This window comes from Schistocerca piceifrons, chromosome X (genome assembly GCF_021461385.2).
Source record: "Schistocerca piceifrons isolate TAMUIC-IGC-003096 chromosome X, iqSchPice1.1, whole genome shotgun sequence".
Classification (NCBI taxonomy): domain Eukaryota; kingdom Metazoa; phylum Arthropoda; class Insecta; order Orthoptera; family Acrididae; genus Schistocerca; species Schistocerca piceifrons.
In genome coordinates this window covers 132,475,049-132,491,657 of record NC_060149.1, presented here as the reverse complement: position 1 = coordinate 132,491,657, position 16,609 = coordinate 132,475,049, and the positions used below count along the sequence as shown (strand labels likewise).

Here is a 16,609-nt window from a genome sequence, read left to right as displayed (position 1 = left end):
TTGGGTAGGATGTCCTTCATTTGAGGGCATTATGATAATCAAAGCCCTGACAAACGATGTGGTTAAGTTGTTCCAGTCTGGGGTGGTACTGGATGACAGCAGAATCACATCCTTCATCAGGGCTTTGATTATCTATCCTCGTGCCCTGAAATGGACACCTACCCAAGATACCACCCCCCCCCCCCCCCCAAATTGATGTTCTGTCACCCAACCGACCTCTGCAACACTGTAGTCCGTCCCACTGTCACTACCAATCCCATCCCCTTGCCATTGGGATTACACCTCTGTGGAAGGCCCAGGTACTTGACCTGCCCAATCCACCCACCCAACACTTTCTCTTCCAGTCCTGACACAGTCTTATCCTACTCCATCAGAAGCCCAGCCATCTGTGAATGTGGCCATGTCATATACCAGCTCTACTATATTCACTGCACAACTTTTTATATTGCTATAACTACCAATCAGCTGTCCACTAGGATGAATGGCCACTACCAAACTGTGGCCTAATGCAAAGTGAACGACCCTTGGCACAACATGCAGCTGAACACAACATGCTTGACTGCAATGCCTGATTCACAACTTGGGCCATCTGGATCCTATCCTCCACCACCAGTTTTCTGAAATACCCAAATGGGAGCTGTCCTTACAACATATTCTCTGCTCTTTAAATTATCCTGGCCTGAACCTATGATAACTTACTGTCCCTACAGCCTCCACTCAACAGTTTGTGCCCCATCTGTCCTCTCACCTCCTCCCAAATCACATCCCCTCACTGTGTGCTGCTCTCTGTCAACACACCTACTGGTCTTTTCTCCTCTCTGCTCCTCTCCTTTTCTGATCCCCATGTCCCCCTTCCCTCCCTCCCCTCCCTCCCCCCCCCCCCCCCCCAGCCTCCTGACGATGCAGCTGGACCTCTTCCTGCCATCTTCTAGTCCCTGTGTGCTCCACCAGACAGCACTCTTCTCTCCTCCACATATACCCTTCTAACCCTCTACCTTCCCAGCCCCACTTCAGATTGCTGCTTTTGTTCAACACAACAGTTGCTGTCTGGCCAGAGTAACTGGAAATGGCAGTTGTGTGTGTTTTCCTTTTTCTTCTGAAAAGGGCTTTGGCCAAAAGCTCAGTGTGTAACAGTCTTTTCATTGTGCATGTCTGGAACTCAATGTGTCATCTTTATGGCAAGTAGCAACCTATCCTTTTCATAATATTGTTCATATTTCAACCTTGTCTTTCCATTTTCTTGTACACTTTTACATTGGCTGCACAAGGCAACTGTTTCCACTTGTTAATGCTGTTAGTTGTATGTTGTTGGAAGAACTGGTTCTATGTCTGGCCTGGGGTGCATCAGTTTTTAAGAAAGATGGCACCACAGATGCAAAATATGGAGACCAATGCATCTACCATCAACTAGTTGCAGAATCATAGACAAAAATTTCTTCCTAGGAATCAAAATGTATTTCACGAGTTTTTATCATCCAAAACTCAGCAAACCCTACCAATCCAAAAGATCCAGAAGACTGCAGATGGTAGTACTGTGTTGACGTGTTACAAAATGTCAGGGAAGCATTGGACACATTTTTATATTTTTGCTTAGTAAACAATACATATGCTTGCAAAGTATCAAAACAGATATGAGCCCATACACTGCTCAGTCAGAAAATTATGACCACCAATCTATCGATATAAACCTGTCTGGGCAGTAACAGCATCACCTGGCAAGGAATGATTGCTAGCGAGACACATGCAAGGTGCATGCAGTATCAATGAGCATGCTGTCTGTGTGTAGAATGGGGAAGGCACATGATCTGAGTTTGACTGAGGGTAGATTGTGATGGCCTGGAGGCTTGCCACGAGCATTTTGGGAACTGCACGACTTCTTGGATGTTCAAGGAATGCTATGATGAGTGTCTTTAACACATGGCACAACGAAGGTAAAACCACGTCCAGACGTCATGGGGTCGGATGGCCACCCCTTATTACAAATGTCGGACAGACTGACTGATAAAACACGACAGACAGCAAACTGTGGCAAAACTAACATCAGACTTTAATGCTTGGACAGAGTACAAGCATGTCTGAACACACAGCACACCGAGCATCCCTAATAGTGACCCTTCGCAGCTGATGACCTACAAATGTGTCGATGTTAACACCGTGACATTGGCAACTACAACTGAAATGGGCATGTGACCATTGGCACAGGTCATTGGTGCTGTGGCAGAACGTTGCACTGTCTCACAAATCCCGATACCTTCTTCACCGTGCTGAAGGGAGGGCGCGAATCTGTCGTCTTCCAGGGGAGCAGCTCGTTGACACCTGTACTGCGAGATCGAGAAGCTGGCATCAGCTCCATTAAGCTCTGTGGAACATTTGCGTGGGACCTATACGTCCAGTGGAGCTTGTAAAAGGCACCACAATGACCACGGAGTATTGTACACTGGTTGCAGACCACATATAGCCCTTCATGATGATCGTGTTTCCCAACGGCAGCGGCATTTTTCAGTGAGATAATGCGCAATGTCCCAAGGCCAGGAGTGTGATGGAGTGGTTCCAGGAACACAGTGGTGAGTTACAATTGATGTGCTACCCCCCAACCCGAATCACCATATCTGAAGCCAAGCAAACACATTTGGGATGCTCATCGCACCCTCCCAAGAATTTACAAGAGTTAAGTAACTTTTGTTTGCCCACGTGGGTACAAGTCCCTCCAGTGACTTTACCAAGGCCTCATTGCTTCCATGCCACGACATGTCGCTGCTGTCATCTGTGCCAAACTGACTATTAGGTAGGTGATCACAATGTTCTGGCTGATTAGCGTGTATACCACTAGATTCATTAGATATTGTCAGCAGTGGATGTAGAGTAAAATTCATAAAGGCTGGCACATTAACAATATTTCATGAAGGACAGGCTGCTAACTCAATAGACCACAAGGTAATGTGTGAACAGAGTTAAGATGGAGTAATGAGTAATATGAGGGTGTGCTGAAAAGTAACACCACTCAATTTTTTACTTGAAACTCTTAAAGCTTTTAAAATAAAACAAATGTTATTAACATTTGACATCTGTATTCTTAATGCCATACAGTTGCTGCCCTCTGCACTAGAGGGTTCTGATATTGTAGCATGTAACATGACCGTGTGCAACGTAACTACGTCAGTGCATTAGAAACAGCATGCCTGAACTAAGTTCCCATACAGAGAACACCTCCTCCTTCAGCATGACAATGCCAGACCACATGAGTCCTGTGACATCTACAGCAATCCAACATCTTGGGTACATTGTCATGTCATCCTCCTTACAGTTCTCATGTCTCCATCAGATTTTCATCTGTTTCCAAAACTTAAAGGGCTCTGATAGTGATTAAGTAGTAAAAGCACATTCAAGGTTGTCTCTCGTTGGGAGAAATGTGTTCGTTGCTATGGTGACTGTTGAGAAATAAATATGTAGAATGTTAATTACATTTGTTTTATTTAACACACTTTAAGAGATTTTGCATTGTGTTTACATGGATCACTAACTTGCGATGGTAATGTTCAGTTCCATTAAGACCATTTGCAGCCATTCATGGACTTCATGTTCCCCAACTATGATGGACTTTTTATGGGGCCACAATTGTTCACGATTAGCCTACGGAACATTCTGATCAATTCAAGCCAATGATTTCGCCACCCAACATGAATCCCATTGCACATTTATGGGACATAATCTAAGAGGTCATTTTGTGCACAATATCCTGCACTGGCAACACTTTCACAATCATGAATGGCTATACAGGCAGCATGGCTCAATATTTTTGCAGGGAACTTCCAATGACTTGCCGAGTCCTTGCCACATCGAGTTGCTGCACTACGCTAGGCAAAAGGAGGCCCGCCATGATATTAGGAGGTATCCCACCACTTTTGTCACCTCAGTGTATAGTGTGTGTAGTGACAGGGAGTGAGAAATGAACAGTGTGGCCTTTTATCACTATTAAATAACTTATTTGTAAAAGAGTATTGTATACTAGGTGTAAACTTAATGGGGTGCCACTGTTTTAAACAGAGTGGCCTTGTATTCAGGAAGGTAAAGGCTCCAGTCTTCAACCAGCCATCCTGATTTAAGTTCCCTAAATTATTTTATGCAAATACTGGGAAGGTCTCTATTATAAGGCCATGGCCAGCTATCTGTCCCACCCTTGTCATTCTAGACCTGTAAGTCTCGAAATTTCATATCATTCAGTGATTCATCAAATTGTACCAAAGAGATTTTTAATACACTCTTGCTGTCAATTTTTCCTTCTGCACTTGACAGAAGCTCCCTAAGTGCACTCCACAGACTTATATGTTTTCTCTTTACTAGAATTACTTGTAAGCTACCTATGAGAAATGTCAATTCTATAATCATATTATTTCCCAGTTTATGTGTGTGTCTATATATTGCAATTTTGAGTTTACCTTGATTTGTTTTCTATATTGGCCACTCTAGCCTTAAGATTTTGTTCTTTATTATATTCCACTCCTCTTATATTAATTTACCCCAAGAGACACTGTTTCAGAGGCTACTTCCTCTGAAAATTTCAATGTTATTCTTTTCAACAATGTAGGAAAAGATATATTACTACTTACCATAAAGATGACATGTTAAGTTGCCGACAGGCACAATTAAAAGACACTCAAACATAGGTTTCAGACACATCCTTCATCAGAAAAAGAGAAACCCCCCACATTCATTCACGCAAGCAAGCAAGCACACGCGCGCAAGCACACGCGCACACGCACACACACACACACGCACACAAACTACTGCAAAGTCTGGCAGCTCATGCTGCCATTCTGGCCCAAGCCACTAGTGTTGGGGGTCATGTGTGCGTGTGGTGTGCTTATTTGTGTGAATGAATGGTGTGTATTTCTTTTTTTTTTACGAAAGCTGTGGTCAAAAGCTTATGTGTAAGTCTCTCAATGGTGTGTCTGCTACTTAATGCATCACCTGCATGGTAAATAGCAATCTATCTTTCCCTACATTGTTGATATGTCTATTTGGAGTTTCCATTGTTTAATTTTATCCTCTTCTTTCATAATTCAACATTAACTCACCTCAAATGCTATCAATTTCTTTACACTTCTGAATTGCCAACGATAGTTTAACATTATAAGCTTATGAATCTCTTCCGAGTCTGGAACTGTGGTTAAGTACTTATAACCTTGAGATACTTCAGTTGACACCTCTCAATCCTCTACAAGTGTACATTCTTCTCCTGATATGACACTATTTCACCAACAGCTTCTGATGTAAGCATATAAATATCTCCAACAGTTGTTGGCAATCATGTTAGAAGCTTTTTTCTTAGCATAGTTCTTCTAAACTCAGCAGGAATATCAAAGGTCCATTTGACCTTGACTTACACTATTGTAACTTACTGAACTTATTGTTCTTGCACCAATGTGACATGATTGTTAGCTGATTTGCATTTCCATGAATTTCCCAAATCATTCCAGGCATATACCAGGCCAATTTGCATCAAGGTTATGTGCACCACCTTCCATATTCCCAGCTCATTATTAGTCATTTGAAAATTACTTACACAGTTGCATTATTATCAACAACAATAACAATAAACAGTATTTAATAATTTATCTCTTAATGTAGAGACATCTTTTGTGATCATGAAGTAATATTACTTGAGGGGAGTGTCAAGAGGAGGGCCTTTATCAGACCAGTGACTGGTAAGCTGCAGCTTACCTTTTCATCTCAAACTAGCACTTACAACCAATGTTGTCAACTCTTTATTCTATTCTGGAACCACAGAAGTCAGTCTCTCATGTCTTGACCCAAGCCCTATAATCTTATCCCCTTAATCATAACTAAAATAAATATTATTCATTAAGGAAAAAAGATGATTAGAAATAGAGAGAGAGAGAGAGAGAGAGAGAGAGAGAGAGAGAGAGAGAGAGAACAATGGTACAAACTGGCATTGTTTTAAAAAAAATAATGAAATATTAGTTGTACAACAGAAAAATTAACAGATATCCACATGTCATTTTCAGTATCTGAACAGTTTACATTCACGTGATCAACAGTTAATAGTACAATCCCCAAATATTTATCTTCTCTCTGCCTTGTGTTCTACAGGGTGACAATTGAATTACAGGGAAAAAACATAAATTAGTTACAAACTACAGCATGCACACACTTCACTTAACATGTAAACATCACCAACCATATTCAAACTTAGGTTACGACATCACTGGCGATGATGTGGCACAGAAGAATAGCGAAATTCTGCATGACCCGCTGAAGTATCTGAACATCGAAGCTGTCGATGACCACCTGAATGGCTGTTTTCGGCTCAGCAATGGTTTTGAGGTTATTGCACTACACCTTGTCTTTAACACAGCCCCACAAAAAGGCACATGTGTCCAGATCTGGAGACTACGGTGGCCAATTGAGGTCCATTCCAGTGGCCCCCAGGTACCCCAGAGACAGGATGTGGTCCCCAAAGTGCTCCACTGAGACATCAAACACACTCCTGCTTAGATGGGGTCAAGCTGCTCCATCTTGCTTGAACCACATCTTGTTGAAATCAGGGTCACTTTGGATAATGGGGATGAAATCATCTTCCAAAACATTCATGTACCGTTCTTTACTCACCTTGCTACCAAGGCATACAGCACCGATTGTTTTGTGACTGGACATTGCACGCCAGTCACCAGATGAGGATGACACGCATCAAGGGTTGGGTTGTTTGGGAAGGAGACCAGACAGCGAGGTCATCGGTCTCTTTTTGGATTAGGGAAGGACGGGGAAGGAAGTTGGCCGTGCCCTTTCAAAGGATCCATCCCGACATTTGCCTGGAGTGATCTTGGGAAATCACGGAAAACCTATATCAGGCTGGCCGGATGTGGGATTGAACCGTCGTCCTCCCGAATGCGAGTCCACTGTCTAACCACTGCGCCACCTCGCTCGGTCAGTTGAGGATGAAAAGACTTCTCAATCACAAAATGAAGATTCTCAGTCCCACAAGTGCGCCAGTTTTGCTTACTGACGAACACCTCCAAATAAAAGTGGGCTATGTTGCTAAACCAAACAACATTCACATCAAAGTCCTGTTCGTCAATTGTGTGGACAATAGTGTTGGCAAAAAACAATCACTGTTTCATGGCTCCGGGACTTAATGGCTGATGGGTTTGAATTCTGTATGGGAAGAGATGCCGGTCTTCAACAACAATTTGTCGCAGTGTCTTGTGATTGATTCCCACCTGGTGTGCAGCTCACCTGATCAATTTCCTGGGGCTGGTTTGAAACACAGCGTGTCTTCTTGATGTTTTCAGGTGTTTTCACTCTTTTTAGACAACCGACATTGCCAACACTTATCACAAACACTACCCATTCTCTCAAACTTGCAAATCAAATTGTTGATTGTTAGCACAATTGGACCGGTTGTTTTCAGCTTTAACTTAGTCGCAAAGTTCTTTTGAGCTGCAGTTGGGCTGTTATTGCTTGCACAGTAAGCCTTCACAAGCGCTATATGCTCAGGGACACTGTACCATGACATTTTCATGTGCAAACTGCCGACAACAACAAAGAACGTGTGCATGCGCATACTAATTCCCATCATTCCCCACCACCAACCATGCAGTTTGAACATCCTAATGCAAACCATTCAGACGTTATGATTATTTTATTTCATATAGTTCAATAATTGCAACCCTATACAAATGGGAAGGGATGCAGGAAGTATATTTTATATAAAACAGTGATGTTTGTGCACTTCTTCACAACTAGATAAATTCTATGTAGGCTTACTACTTTCAGTATGTTCTCAGAATAACTTTCTCCAACAAGATCGCACTTGACAAACACACAGTGAAAGTCACTTTTTCTCTGTGGAAGAAATTGAACATCAGTATATAAAATCTAATAATCCTCCTTTTAATACATGGAATACAACAGCATTCACAAAACTGTTGTGGTACTACAAAATACCAGGAAATTACACGTTATGCTACAATATTATAAGGTGTACAGTGAAATTCCAGAGTAGAACATGCCTTTCATTTTGAGAGGTTTATGGTTAACTGCAAAGATATAACAGACTGGATCATTAATAGACTAAATGGTATGGACTATAGATAACAACAACAAATCAAAATAAATTTTGCAAATAGTCAAGGAAATCTAAAATTAGCATAATGATAATTATTAATTAAATTACCTTCCTCAGCTGCACTGTAAATTGTGCCAGGCAACTTTGGGTGTGGCTCACTAGTTTTGGCAGCTATTACAACATTTGCACCATCTCTGGCAGCTTTTATTGCTATTGCCTTTCCTATGCCCCTGCTGGCACCTGTTATAAAGAGAGTCTGACCAACCAGCTTTCTGCAAATACAGAAAAGTAAACATTTTATAATTAACTAACTGTCAAACAGTAAAGACAAGGTAACACAGACAGGTAGAAATATTGTCACTATAATATTTAAAAATAAGAGTCTGTACAAAAATTGAATGTCACTGTTTATTTTCCTCTTCCCTTGTTCAGCTCTATCTCTCTTCACTTACTAGATTCATGGGTAGGACTGTGACTTAAGTCCTGAACAGCCCCATTCCTTCACATTCTTTTCTCTCTTACCAAATGAGAGCTACCCTAATGCTCTTGCCAACTCCTCCTCAAATGCATCAGTCTGCTGCCAATAAGTAAGTAGAATTTTTTTGTTTTATTTGGTTCCTAACACAGGTGAAAATCATTTAAAATGTGAAAAGCCACTGCATCCATACCTAATGAACCAGCTGCCCAAGTTTACAACAGATTTTTCTCTTGTTTCCACACACTGGCTGAATTACACTTCCCACTATCTTTTAAGTGTAAGAGTATGTGCAACAGTTGCCTCCACTAAAAAAATACAAAAATCTTGGTATCAAACATCATCCCAAGAGTCAAGTTCAGACACATCTGCTGTCAAACTACATCTTAAATTTCCGGAATGAATTTTCACTCCACTGCGGAGTATATGCTGATTTGAAACTCAGTAGAGCACTTGCCTGTGAAAGGCAATAACACCAATCGGTAAGTACTGATGAACTCTAATGTACTACACTTAAGTGCTTCTTTAAGAGCAGTTATGTAGTTATATTATTGTACTGATAAATTATACCCACAGTAACAACAATAAGCTAAAAAAATAATCTAGCTTCATTCAATATGTTGTACAGAAGCAAGGTGTTTTAATGACAATGGTAAGCCCAAAACACATTACATAATGCAGAGTAAATCAGAGTCAATTCACTGTAAGAGGCGATTGTTGTTGTATGCTAATATAACAAAATTTTGTGAGTTTTGCTGTGGAATGGTATGATGCAGTAACTGCTGAGTATTTAATACTATATATAAAATCAGTGGCTAAATGTCAAAGCAACTATTGTTATAAACACAAACTGTGCATTACTACAAATGTGGACAGAATACCACATTTAAATATATGGACTTGAAAGAAACAAGTTATGTAATCCTTTCTTCAGGAGCAGTGCATAAGTGATATATCTAGTACCAGCACAGAATCAACACCAGAAATAGGAATTTGGAGTGAGGGATAACCAGAGAGAACTACACATCTAACAGATGTTTAAATTTGTTGTACCATTATTCTTTTGTGATGTAGGTAGTTTTTTCCTAGCTCAATCTTTAAACTTCAAAAGAAAATCCTATTATAATATAGACAAGATATCTGCATGGTGCAAAAAGAGGCAACTGACTTTAAATAGTGAAAAGTGTGAAGTCATCCACAAGAATACTACACGCAATCTGCTAAATTTAAATAACATAATAAATCGTACAAATCTAAAGGCTGTGAATTGAACTAAATACCTGGGGATTACAATTACAAATAACTTAAACTGGAACAATCACATAGATAACATTGTGGGGAAAACAAACCAAAGACTGCAATTTATTGGCAGAACACTTTAAAAATGCAGTAGGTCTACTGAAGAGACTGATTACACTACACTTTGTCTGCCCTTTTCTGGATACTGCTGTGCAGTGTGGGATCCACATCAGATGGGATTAATGGAGAACATCAAAAAAGTCCAGAGGTGGTCATGGGACCAGTGCCATGGATATGACATGCGAACTGGGCTTACAATCATTAAAACAAAGGTGTTTTTGTTGCAGCAGGAACTTTTCATGAAATTTCAATCACCAAATTTCTCCTCCAAATCCGATTATATATTATTTGTGCCCACCTACACAGGGAGAAACCATCATTGTAATAAAATAACAGAAATCGCACGGAGACACTTAAGTGTTCATTTTTCTCTCATGCTGTTCAACCTGTGTTAACCAATTCCTGATCGGCAATCTGCGTGGCGAGATGCTGGGATAACTCTCGAATGCCTTAATTTAAAATGACAGTTGCTGTTACATTGAGACATTTCATAACATTAACAGCAAGAACACTGACATAAAATGAGGATGGGAGAGGAGGAGGCGTAAGTAACAAAATGAATTTACTCTTCACAGTCAACATGAAAATACAGATGATCCTGGTACTATGTGTTTTATTGCCTTTCACAGTTGTTGCATGAAGCAGCACTTCATTAGATGGAGCAAGAAACACAGTTTATTCACCTCACTTGTGTGCAAAAGGTTGTGTGGGCACCCCTTATTCATCAATTACTTCAACGTTTTTCCTTACCATGACGACATGCCACTAAATGGCAAATGATAACAGAAACATAACACCGAGGGAGGAGGGGGGGGGGGGGAGGAAGAGGATAAAAAGGACTTCCATACAACTTATCCCAAAATACACACACAACACTGCAGACATAATACTTTATTAGCAGAAAAAACTCAGACTGTTGTTGTGGTCTTCAGTTTGAAGTCTTCATCTCCAAGTAACTACTGCAACCTACATCCCTCTGAATCTACCTACTGTAGTCAACTCTCTGTCCTCCTCTACAATCCCCCCCCCCCCCCCCACTTCCCTCCAGTACTAAACTGGTGATCTCTTGATCCCTCAGAATGTGCCCTACCAACTGATCCCTTCTTTTAGTCAGGTTGTACCACAAATTTTTCTTCTCCCAAATTCTATTCAGTACTACCTCATTAGTTAGATTATCTACCCATCTAATCTTCAGCATTCCTCTGTAGCACCACATTTCGAAAGCTCCTCTTCTCTTCCTGTCTAAACAGTTTATCATCCATGTTTCACTTCCATACATGGCTAGACTCCATACAAATACTTTCAGAAAGGGCTTTCTGAAACTTGAATCTATACTCTATGTTAACAAATTTTTCTTCTTCAGCAATGCTTTTCTTGCCAATTCAATTTACATTTTATGTACCCCCTACTCTGACCATCATCAGTTATTGCTTCCCAAATAGCAAAACTCATTTACTACTTTAAGTGCCTCATTTACTAATCTAATTCCCTCAGCATCACCTGATTTAATTTGACTACATTCCATTGTCCTTGTTTTGCTTTTGTTGATGTTCATCTTATATCCTCCTTTTAAGACACTGTCCATTCCGTTCAACTGCTCTTCCTAGTCCTTTGCCACCTCTGACAGGATAACAATATCATCGGCAAACATCAAAGTTTTTGTTTCTTCTCCCTGGACTTTAATTCCTTTTTCTTTTGTTTCCTTTACTGCTTGCTCAATATACAGATGAATATCATCGTAGATAAGCTACAACCCTGCCTCCCTAGAGTGTCATTAACTTTGTCATCCCTAACATCACACGCAGTTAGAACCAAGACATTTAGGTTTAATTGAGATGTCTGACATTGCTTCACCAGCTTACAACTGAACTGGCACCTAAAGGTTGAAAGTTGTGAGTTGGTGAAGCCAACAAACACGAACATAAAATCTTAGTTGTGGTGACACAACTAAGGCCTAGGTTAGGTTATGTTGAAAGGTGACAGTTCTGTTTCAATTTGGCAAAGTGGTATAGAAGGCTTCAGGTAATCTTCTGTATTGTGTTGATTATAGGCCTACATTATAATTGATTCTAAGGCCCACTTTCAAACTTGCACAGTAAACTTCCAGAAATGACAGTTTAAAATCTGTGCAAGGGTTGGGATTCCTATCTGGATTTTGTGCATTTCACAGGCCGCCATCTTACCAATCGGCTATACAAGTATGTCTTCTGGCACAACCCATATTTTCAGTGTCACACTACATTCCCTCTTACATGCTGAAATTTTACTCAGTTTCAGGTATGTTTTATTAACACATACTTTTTTCAGTTTAGGTATCTTAAATTTTCCTCTACAGATTTGGGGATATGGCAGTTCCTTGCTAGACTTCTTTCCATTCTGATTTTCCCAATCCAATAATTAGATCCAATGCAAGCTTTAGCTTTGAAGGGAGATTAGATTACAGCCTCCAGTCAACAAGATCATTTGAAACAAAACAAGTTCTGGTTGGGAAGAATAAAGAAGGAAATTGGCCATTTCCCTTCAAAATACTCATCCTGACATTTGTCTCAAGCAAATTAGGTAAACTATGGAAAACTGAAATTAGCCGGCAGGGGATCTAAACTGCTGTTCTCCGGAAAGCTCATCCACTATCTTACCACTACTATAGCATTATGCAAGTAGCTTTGATACACATGTACTTCACAATACTAATACGAATAAATATTTACCTGGGCTGTTAGTACATATTTTGCTGAAACTGAGTCAAACCCTTTTGTAGAATCCATGAAGCCCTGGCAAAGCACTAATTCATATTCAATGCTCCAGACTATCATTCATGGCTTACAAGCGGTCCACTATGCTGTATCCACTTTTAAAGCCAGCTTGTTCCCTAACCTGATATGTCTATAATTTCTTTTTGTGTCTTGTCTGCTTTCTTTCAAGTGAATGAGACTAATCACAACACAGTTCTAGTTTTGAGGCAAAGTCTTCTTCAGCCAAGATCCTGTAAATAAGTCTGAAAGATCCTTTGCTGCGATGTTTTCCTTCAGCTGTAATCATTTACTTTAAAATATTATTTGTCATTAACACATTATCTCTGTACATGTGCAGCCACTATGATATTAAAGATGCTGAAAATAGAAGTTATTTTAAAAACTTATTACAATTATTTTGTGATCCAAAGTTTACTAGAAATTATGGCTGGACTGGAATACACGACAAATATGGCAAAACACCAATAAAATTATCAGCCCATCCCTGCCATGGTACTATTTCTCCAGTCAAGTCACAACAAACAGGATTTGTTTGTATTATTAGGCTGACTATCAATTTTATTTCAGCACATGTTAAATGTATATTCCAAATGCCAGGGTTGCTTCTGAAACATACAAGGGTGTTTGTAGCATCTGTATGGCATTTATCGTGAATTCGAGCTTTATGTTATCATTGAGGTCTTTTTGTTTTCGTATTTATTATACAAGCATCTCTCCCCTCCTATTTCTATATCCCTCTGCAGCTGCTACTGCTGCCGCCACTGCCACCGCCAGCCTCCCCATTCCCTCCCCCCTCCCGACTAGAGCCAGCAACACTCAGTTGACAGGGCTAATTGCATACCATCATTATAATATGTTCTGAGCAATGTACCCAGTAATGACAGTAATAATATTCCTAATATGCAACTCAAAACGAAATTATGGGATTCTATCATTTTGACGTAATAGTACTAAACTTGACGACTTGATCGTTATATTCTAGGTCTCATACATTGGATAAAATCATATAAATTTGGCCACGATTTGATGATACTGAGGAGGAGTGAAACTCAAGAGTTCATTAACAAATAGTCATACACTTTGACTACAATTAACTTTGCAGCGTAAAACTGAAATAACCAAGCGACAGATGAACGGCAGAGACGCAAGAATTTCTTCATTTATTATTTTAAATACGAGATGTTGCCTCCCTTTATAGCACATAGTGGAACTGTGCATCGAACATTTTTTAAGATATACAAATAATCTTTCCAGTAACGATCATGACACTATTGTTGAAATGAAAATATTGCAAACCAAATACAACGATTTAATAGACTTAATCGCTTGTTTTATTCACGAAATGAGCTTTAACACTCACCCACTGTTCATCGTGTCACTATACACGTACTTCTAACACACTTGAACCTAGGTACAAACTACAAAGGCCAATGCCCAGGAATGTCAAAGTTTGTCGGTAACATAAGTAAACCGTACGAAAGACAAAGTAGCTTTATTTATCGCATGGAACCACAATGTAGTTTCTGTCGGTTCCATGCGATCTCGACACAAAAGTGGCTCACAAACGAAAAACATACTCGGCAATATAACGATTAACCACCATCAAATGCTCCGTAGGATCAATAAATAACACATTAAGTATAGTGAAAAAAGTTTACAAAAGAAACAGCATAGATTTTTGTGGGTAATCGTACTTCGCTGTCTGCATTTTGTGGAAGTTCCTACAATTTTTTTTACTTCTCTCACGCTTTTGCTGTATGTCTATGCATATGCCATATGTGACAGAGCAACTCTGGAAGACCGCTGCGTTACTTTGTTTCAGCTGTGTTCTCTTTGTCCAGAACTGTAGCTCTAGCTTGGCTCAGTGGAATGAAGTTCATAAATTTAATATCGGTGTTGTGGACCTACGAGAATTAATATGCTACGGGGATTAATATGCTCTTTCTCCCCAGGAATGTGTGATGTAGTCATGATGAACAAGAGATTGACTTTCGCTGTTAAATGGGCGTTAATGATCATGACACTTCCACTACATTCCTAGTGAAAGTCTTCTCGAAGAACTCATTCTAAGTACTAGTATGTATGGATGCTAGATAATTCTTGTCCATGCATTTACCAGTAGTTTAATACCGTACAGACATTGTGTCGTGTAGGCTTGATTAAATTCTTCTTCCTTTGACGAATTAATGTCATCAGCAATATGTAGCGCTATAATAGGTCATTTATTTCTGGTACCAGAATTCTATAGGCATAGTCTGGATTATGTCAGATCCATAAGGAGGAGAACATTCAGTATGTGGAAAACGACAGAAACACAAAATTGCAAAAGCGGAGATGCTGAGTTCCAGATAGGCACAAAAAAAATGCTCACACAAATAAAGCTTCGGCCATTAAGGCCTTCGTCAATAACACACACACACTCACGTAAACGTAACTCACACCCACGACTGCAGTCTCAAGTAACTGAAACCACACTGCCTGAGACTGCAGTCGTGTGTGTGAGTTGCGTTTCCGTGAGTGTGTGTGTATATATATCTATATGTGTGTCTATTGTTGACGAAGGCCTTAATGGCCGAAAGTTTTAATTGTGTGAGTCTTTTTGTTGTGTCTATCTGCGACTCAGCATCTCCGCTATATGGCGAGCAGCAACTTTCCTTCTCATAATATTGTTACAATCCATCCTGGATTTTCCATTGTTAAACTTACAAAGGAATTGATAAGCTAATACTCCTTCCACCGATCCTAAATGAGATGGTCTTCAGGCGTGTGCGAAAAGTAATGCATAGGGGCCTATATAATCTCTCAGGTTTTCTCGGCGCGATTGATTAATGTTGTGTTTCCAGGTGTCCAGCTGAGTTTTTGTTCCCATTTTGTGCACTGAATTTGGACGACCGATCCTTCAGGTGCTGCGAGTTTTGCTGTTAAAGTCGGGTTCACATACGCAACAAAGTGTCGCCACACTTAGTGGCGTTCTGCAATTGTATGTGTCAACTCCCCAATTTCAGTGGCGCTACTTAAGAGACGCAACTTTTTTATGCCACAAAAAATTCAACTTGGTTGTGCTTCGTTACGCCACTTTCCTTCCTCCATTGCTCCCTGGTAGCTTTATTTCAAAATACGATCATTCTGTCAGCGTTAATCGAGGAGTAATAGTTGCTGTACCCCATTCGATTTCACTGTGTTTTTTTTTTTTCATTTTATTACTGAAAGAAGTCAAAACAGAGGTCGCCGGACTGTCTTTTGCAGCTTCTGGAACTACAAGAGGAACAATCTACGTTTAATTTTCTGTAGCAGTATGCGTGTGTGTGAAACCATTGACGATATAACCCCCAATCTTGAACCGTTTCTGGTGAACAAATAAATAAACTTAATATGCAACCAAAAAAGCGAGTCCTATGAAATTCGTGAATTGTGAAACCAAGCACTGTGTAAATTGTGGATTATACGCGGGATATAGACCCTGAGTGTAATGTGGCAGCTAAGAATTAATTATTTGAAATGCATAGATCAACGAATACAATAAGATTTTAAAATCTTTGAGGAGTGGCGTGTCTGCAGATGATATTTACATATTAGCCGTTGGTTAGTTTGCCATAGCCGATAGCATTTTCGTCTTCGAGTATTATTCCTTTTATAAATGTGTCTGTGCCCCTGATTTATCTTTGAGCGAAATCTATTTTCGGATCTAACATTTAGGTTTTGCCTTCCTTGTATTTAACTGTTTTCACAGCTCTACTCCCATATCCTGCACTATAACGTAGATACCCGTCCATATGATTTCAGTTGCTGCAATTTTGAAAGCCATGCAACTACGTAGAACTTGCGGCGTCCTGTGTAAACGGCAGCTTATGGTACCACTACAGACAGCCACAAGCTGTGGCGTCACATTAATTGCCTATGTGAATCTGGCTTAAGTTCTGTGTCCACTAGCAAGCC

General features: G+C 40.0%; 1 protein-coding gene across 2 annotated transcripts in view; it reads right to left on the bottom strand.

The window, feature by feature from the left end:
• The window catches only part of LOC124721438 (hydroxysteroid dehydrogenase-like protein 2), a 50,524-nt gene extending 36,024 nt beyond the window's left edge, over positions 1-14,500 (bottom strand). The window contains exons 1-2 of one of the 2 annotated variants that reach the window (XM_047246415.1): positions 14,368-14,500; positions 8,195-8,358 (exon numbers count right to left, since the gene is read on the bottom strand). In XM_047246415.1, the coding sequence (XP_047102371.1) occupies positions 8,195-8,358; positions 14,368-14,381 (178 nt within the window). In that variant the 5' untranslated portion in view covers positions 14,382-14,500. Of the gene's footprint in view, positions 1-8,194; positions 8,359-14,033; positions 14,195-14,367 lie in introns of those variants that run through there. The other variant, XM_047246416.1, reaches the window with a different exon arrangement.
• Positions 14,501-16,609: the final 2,109 nt, after the last annotated feature.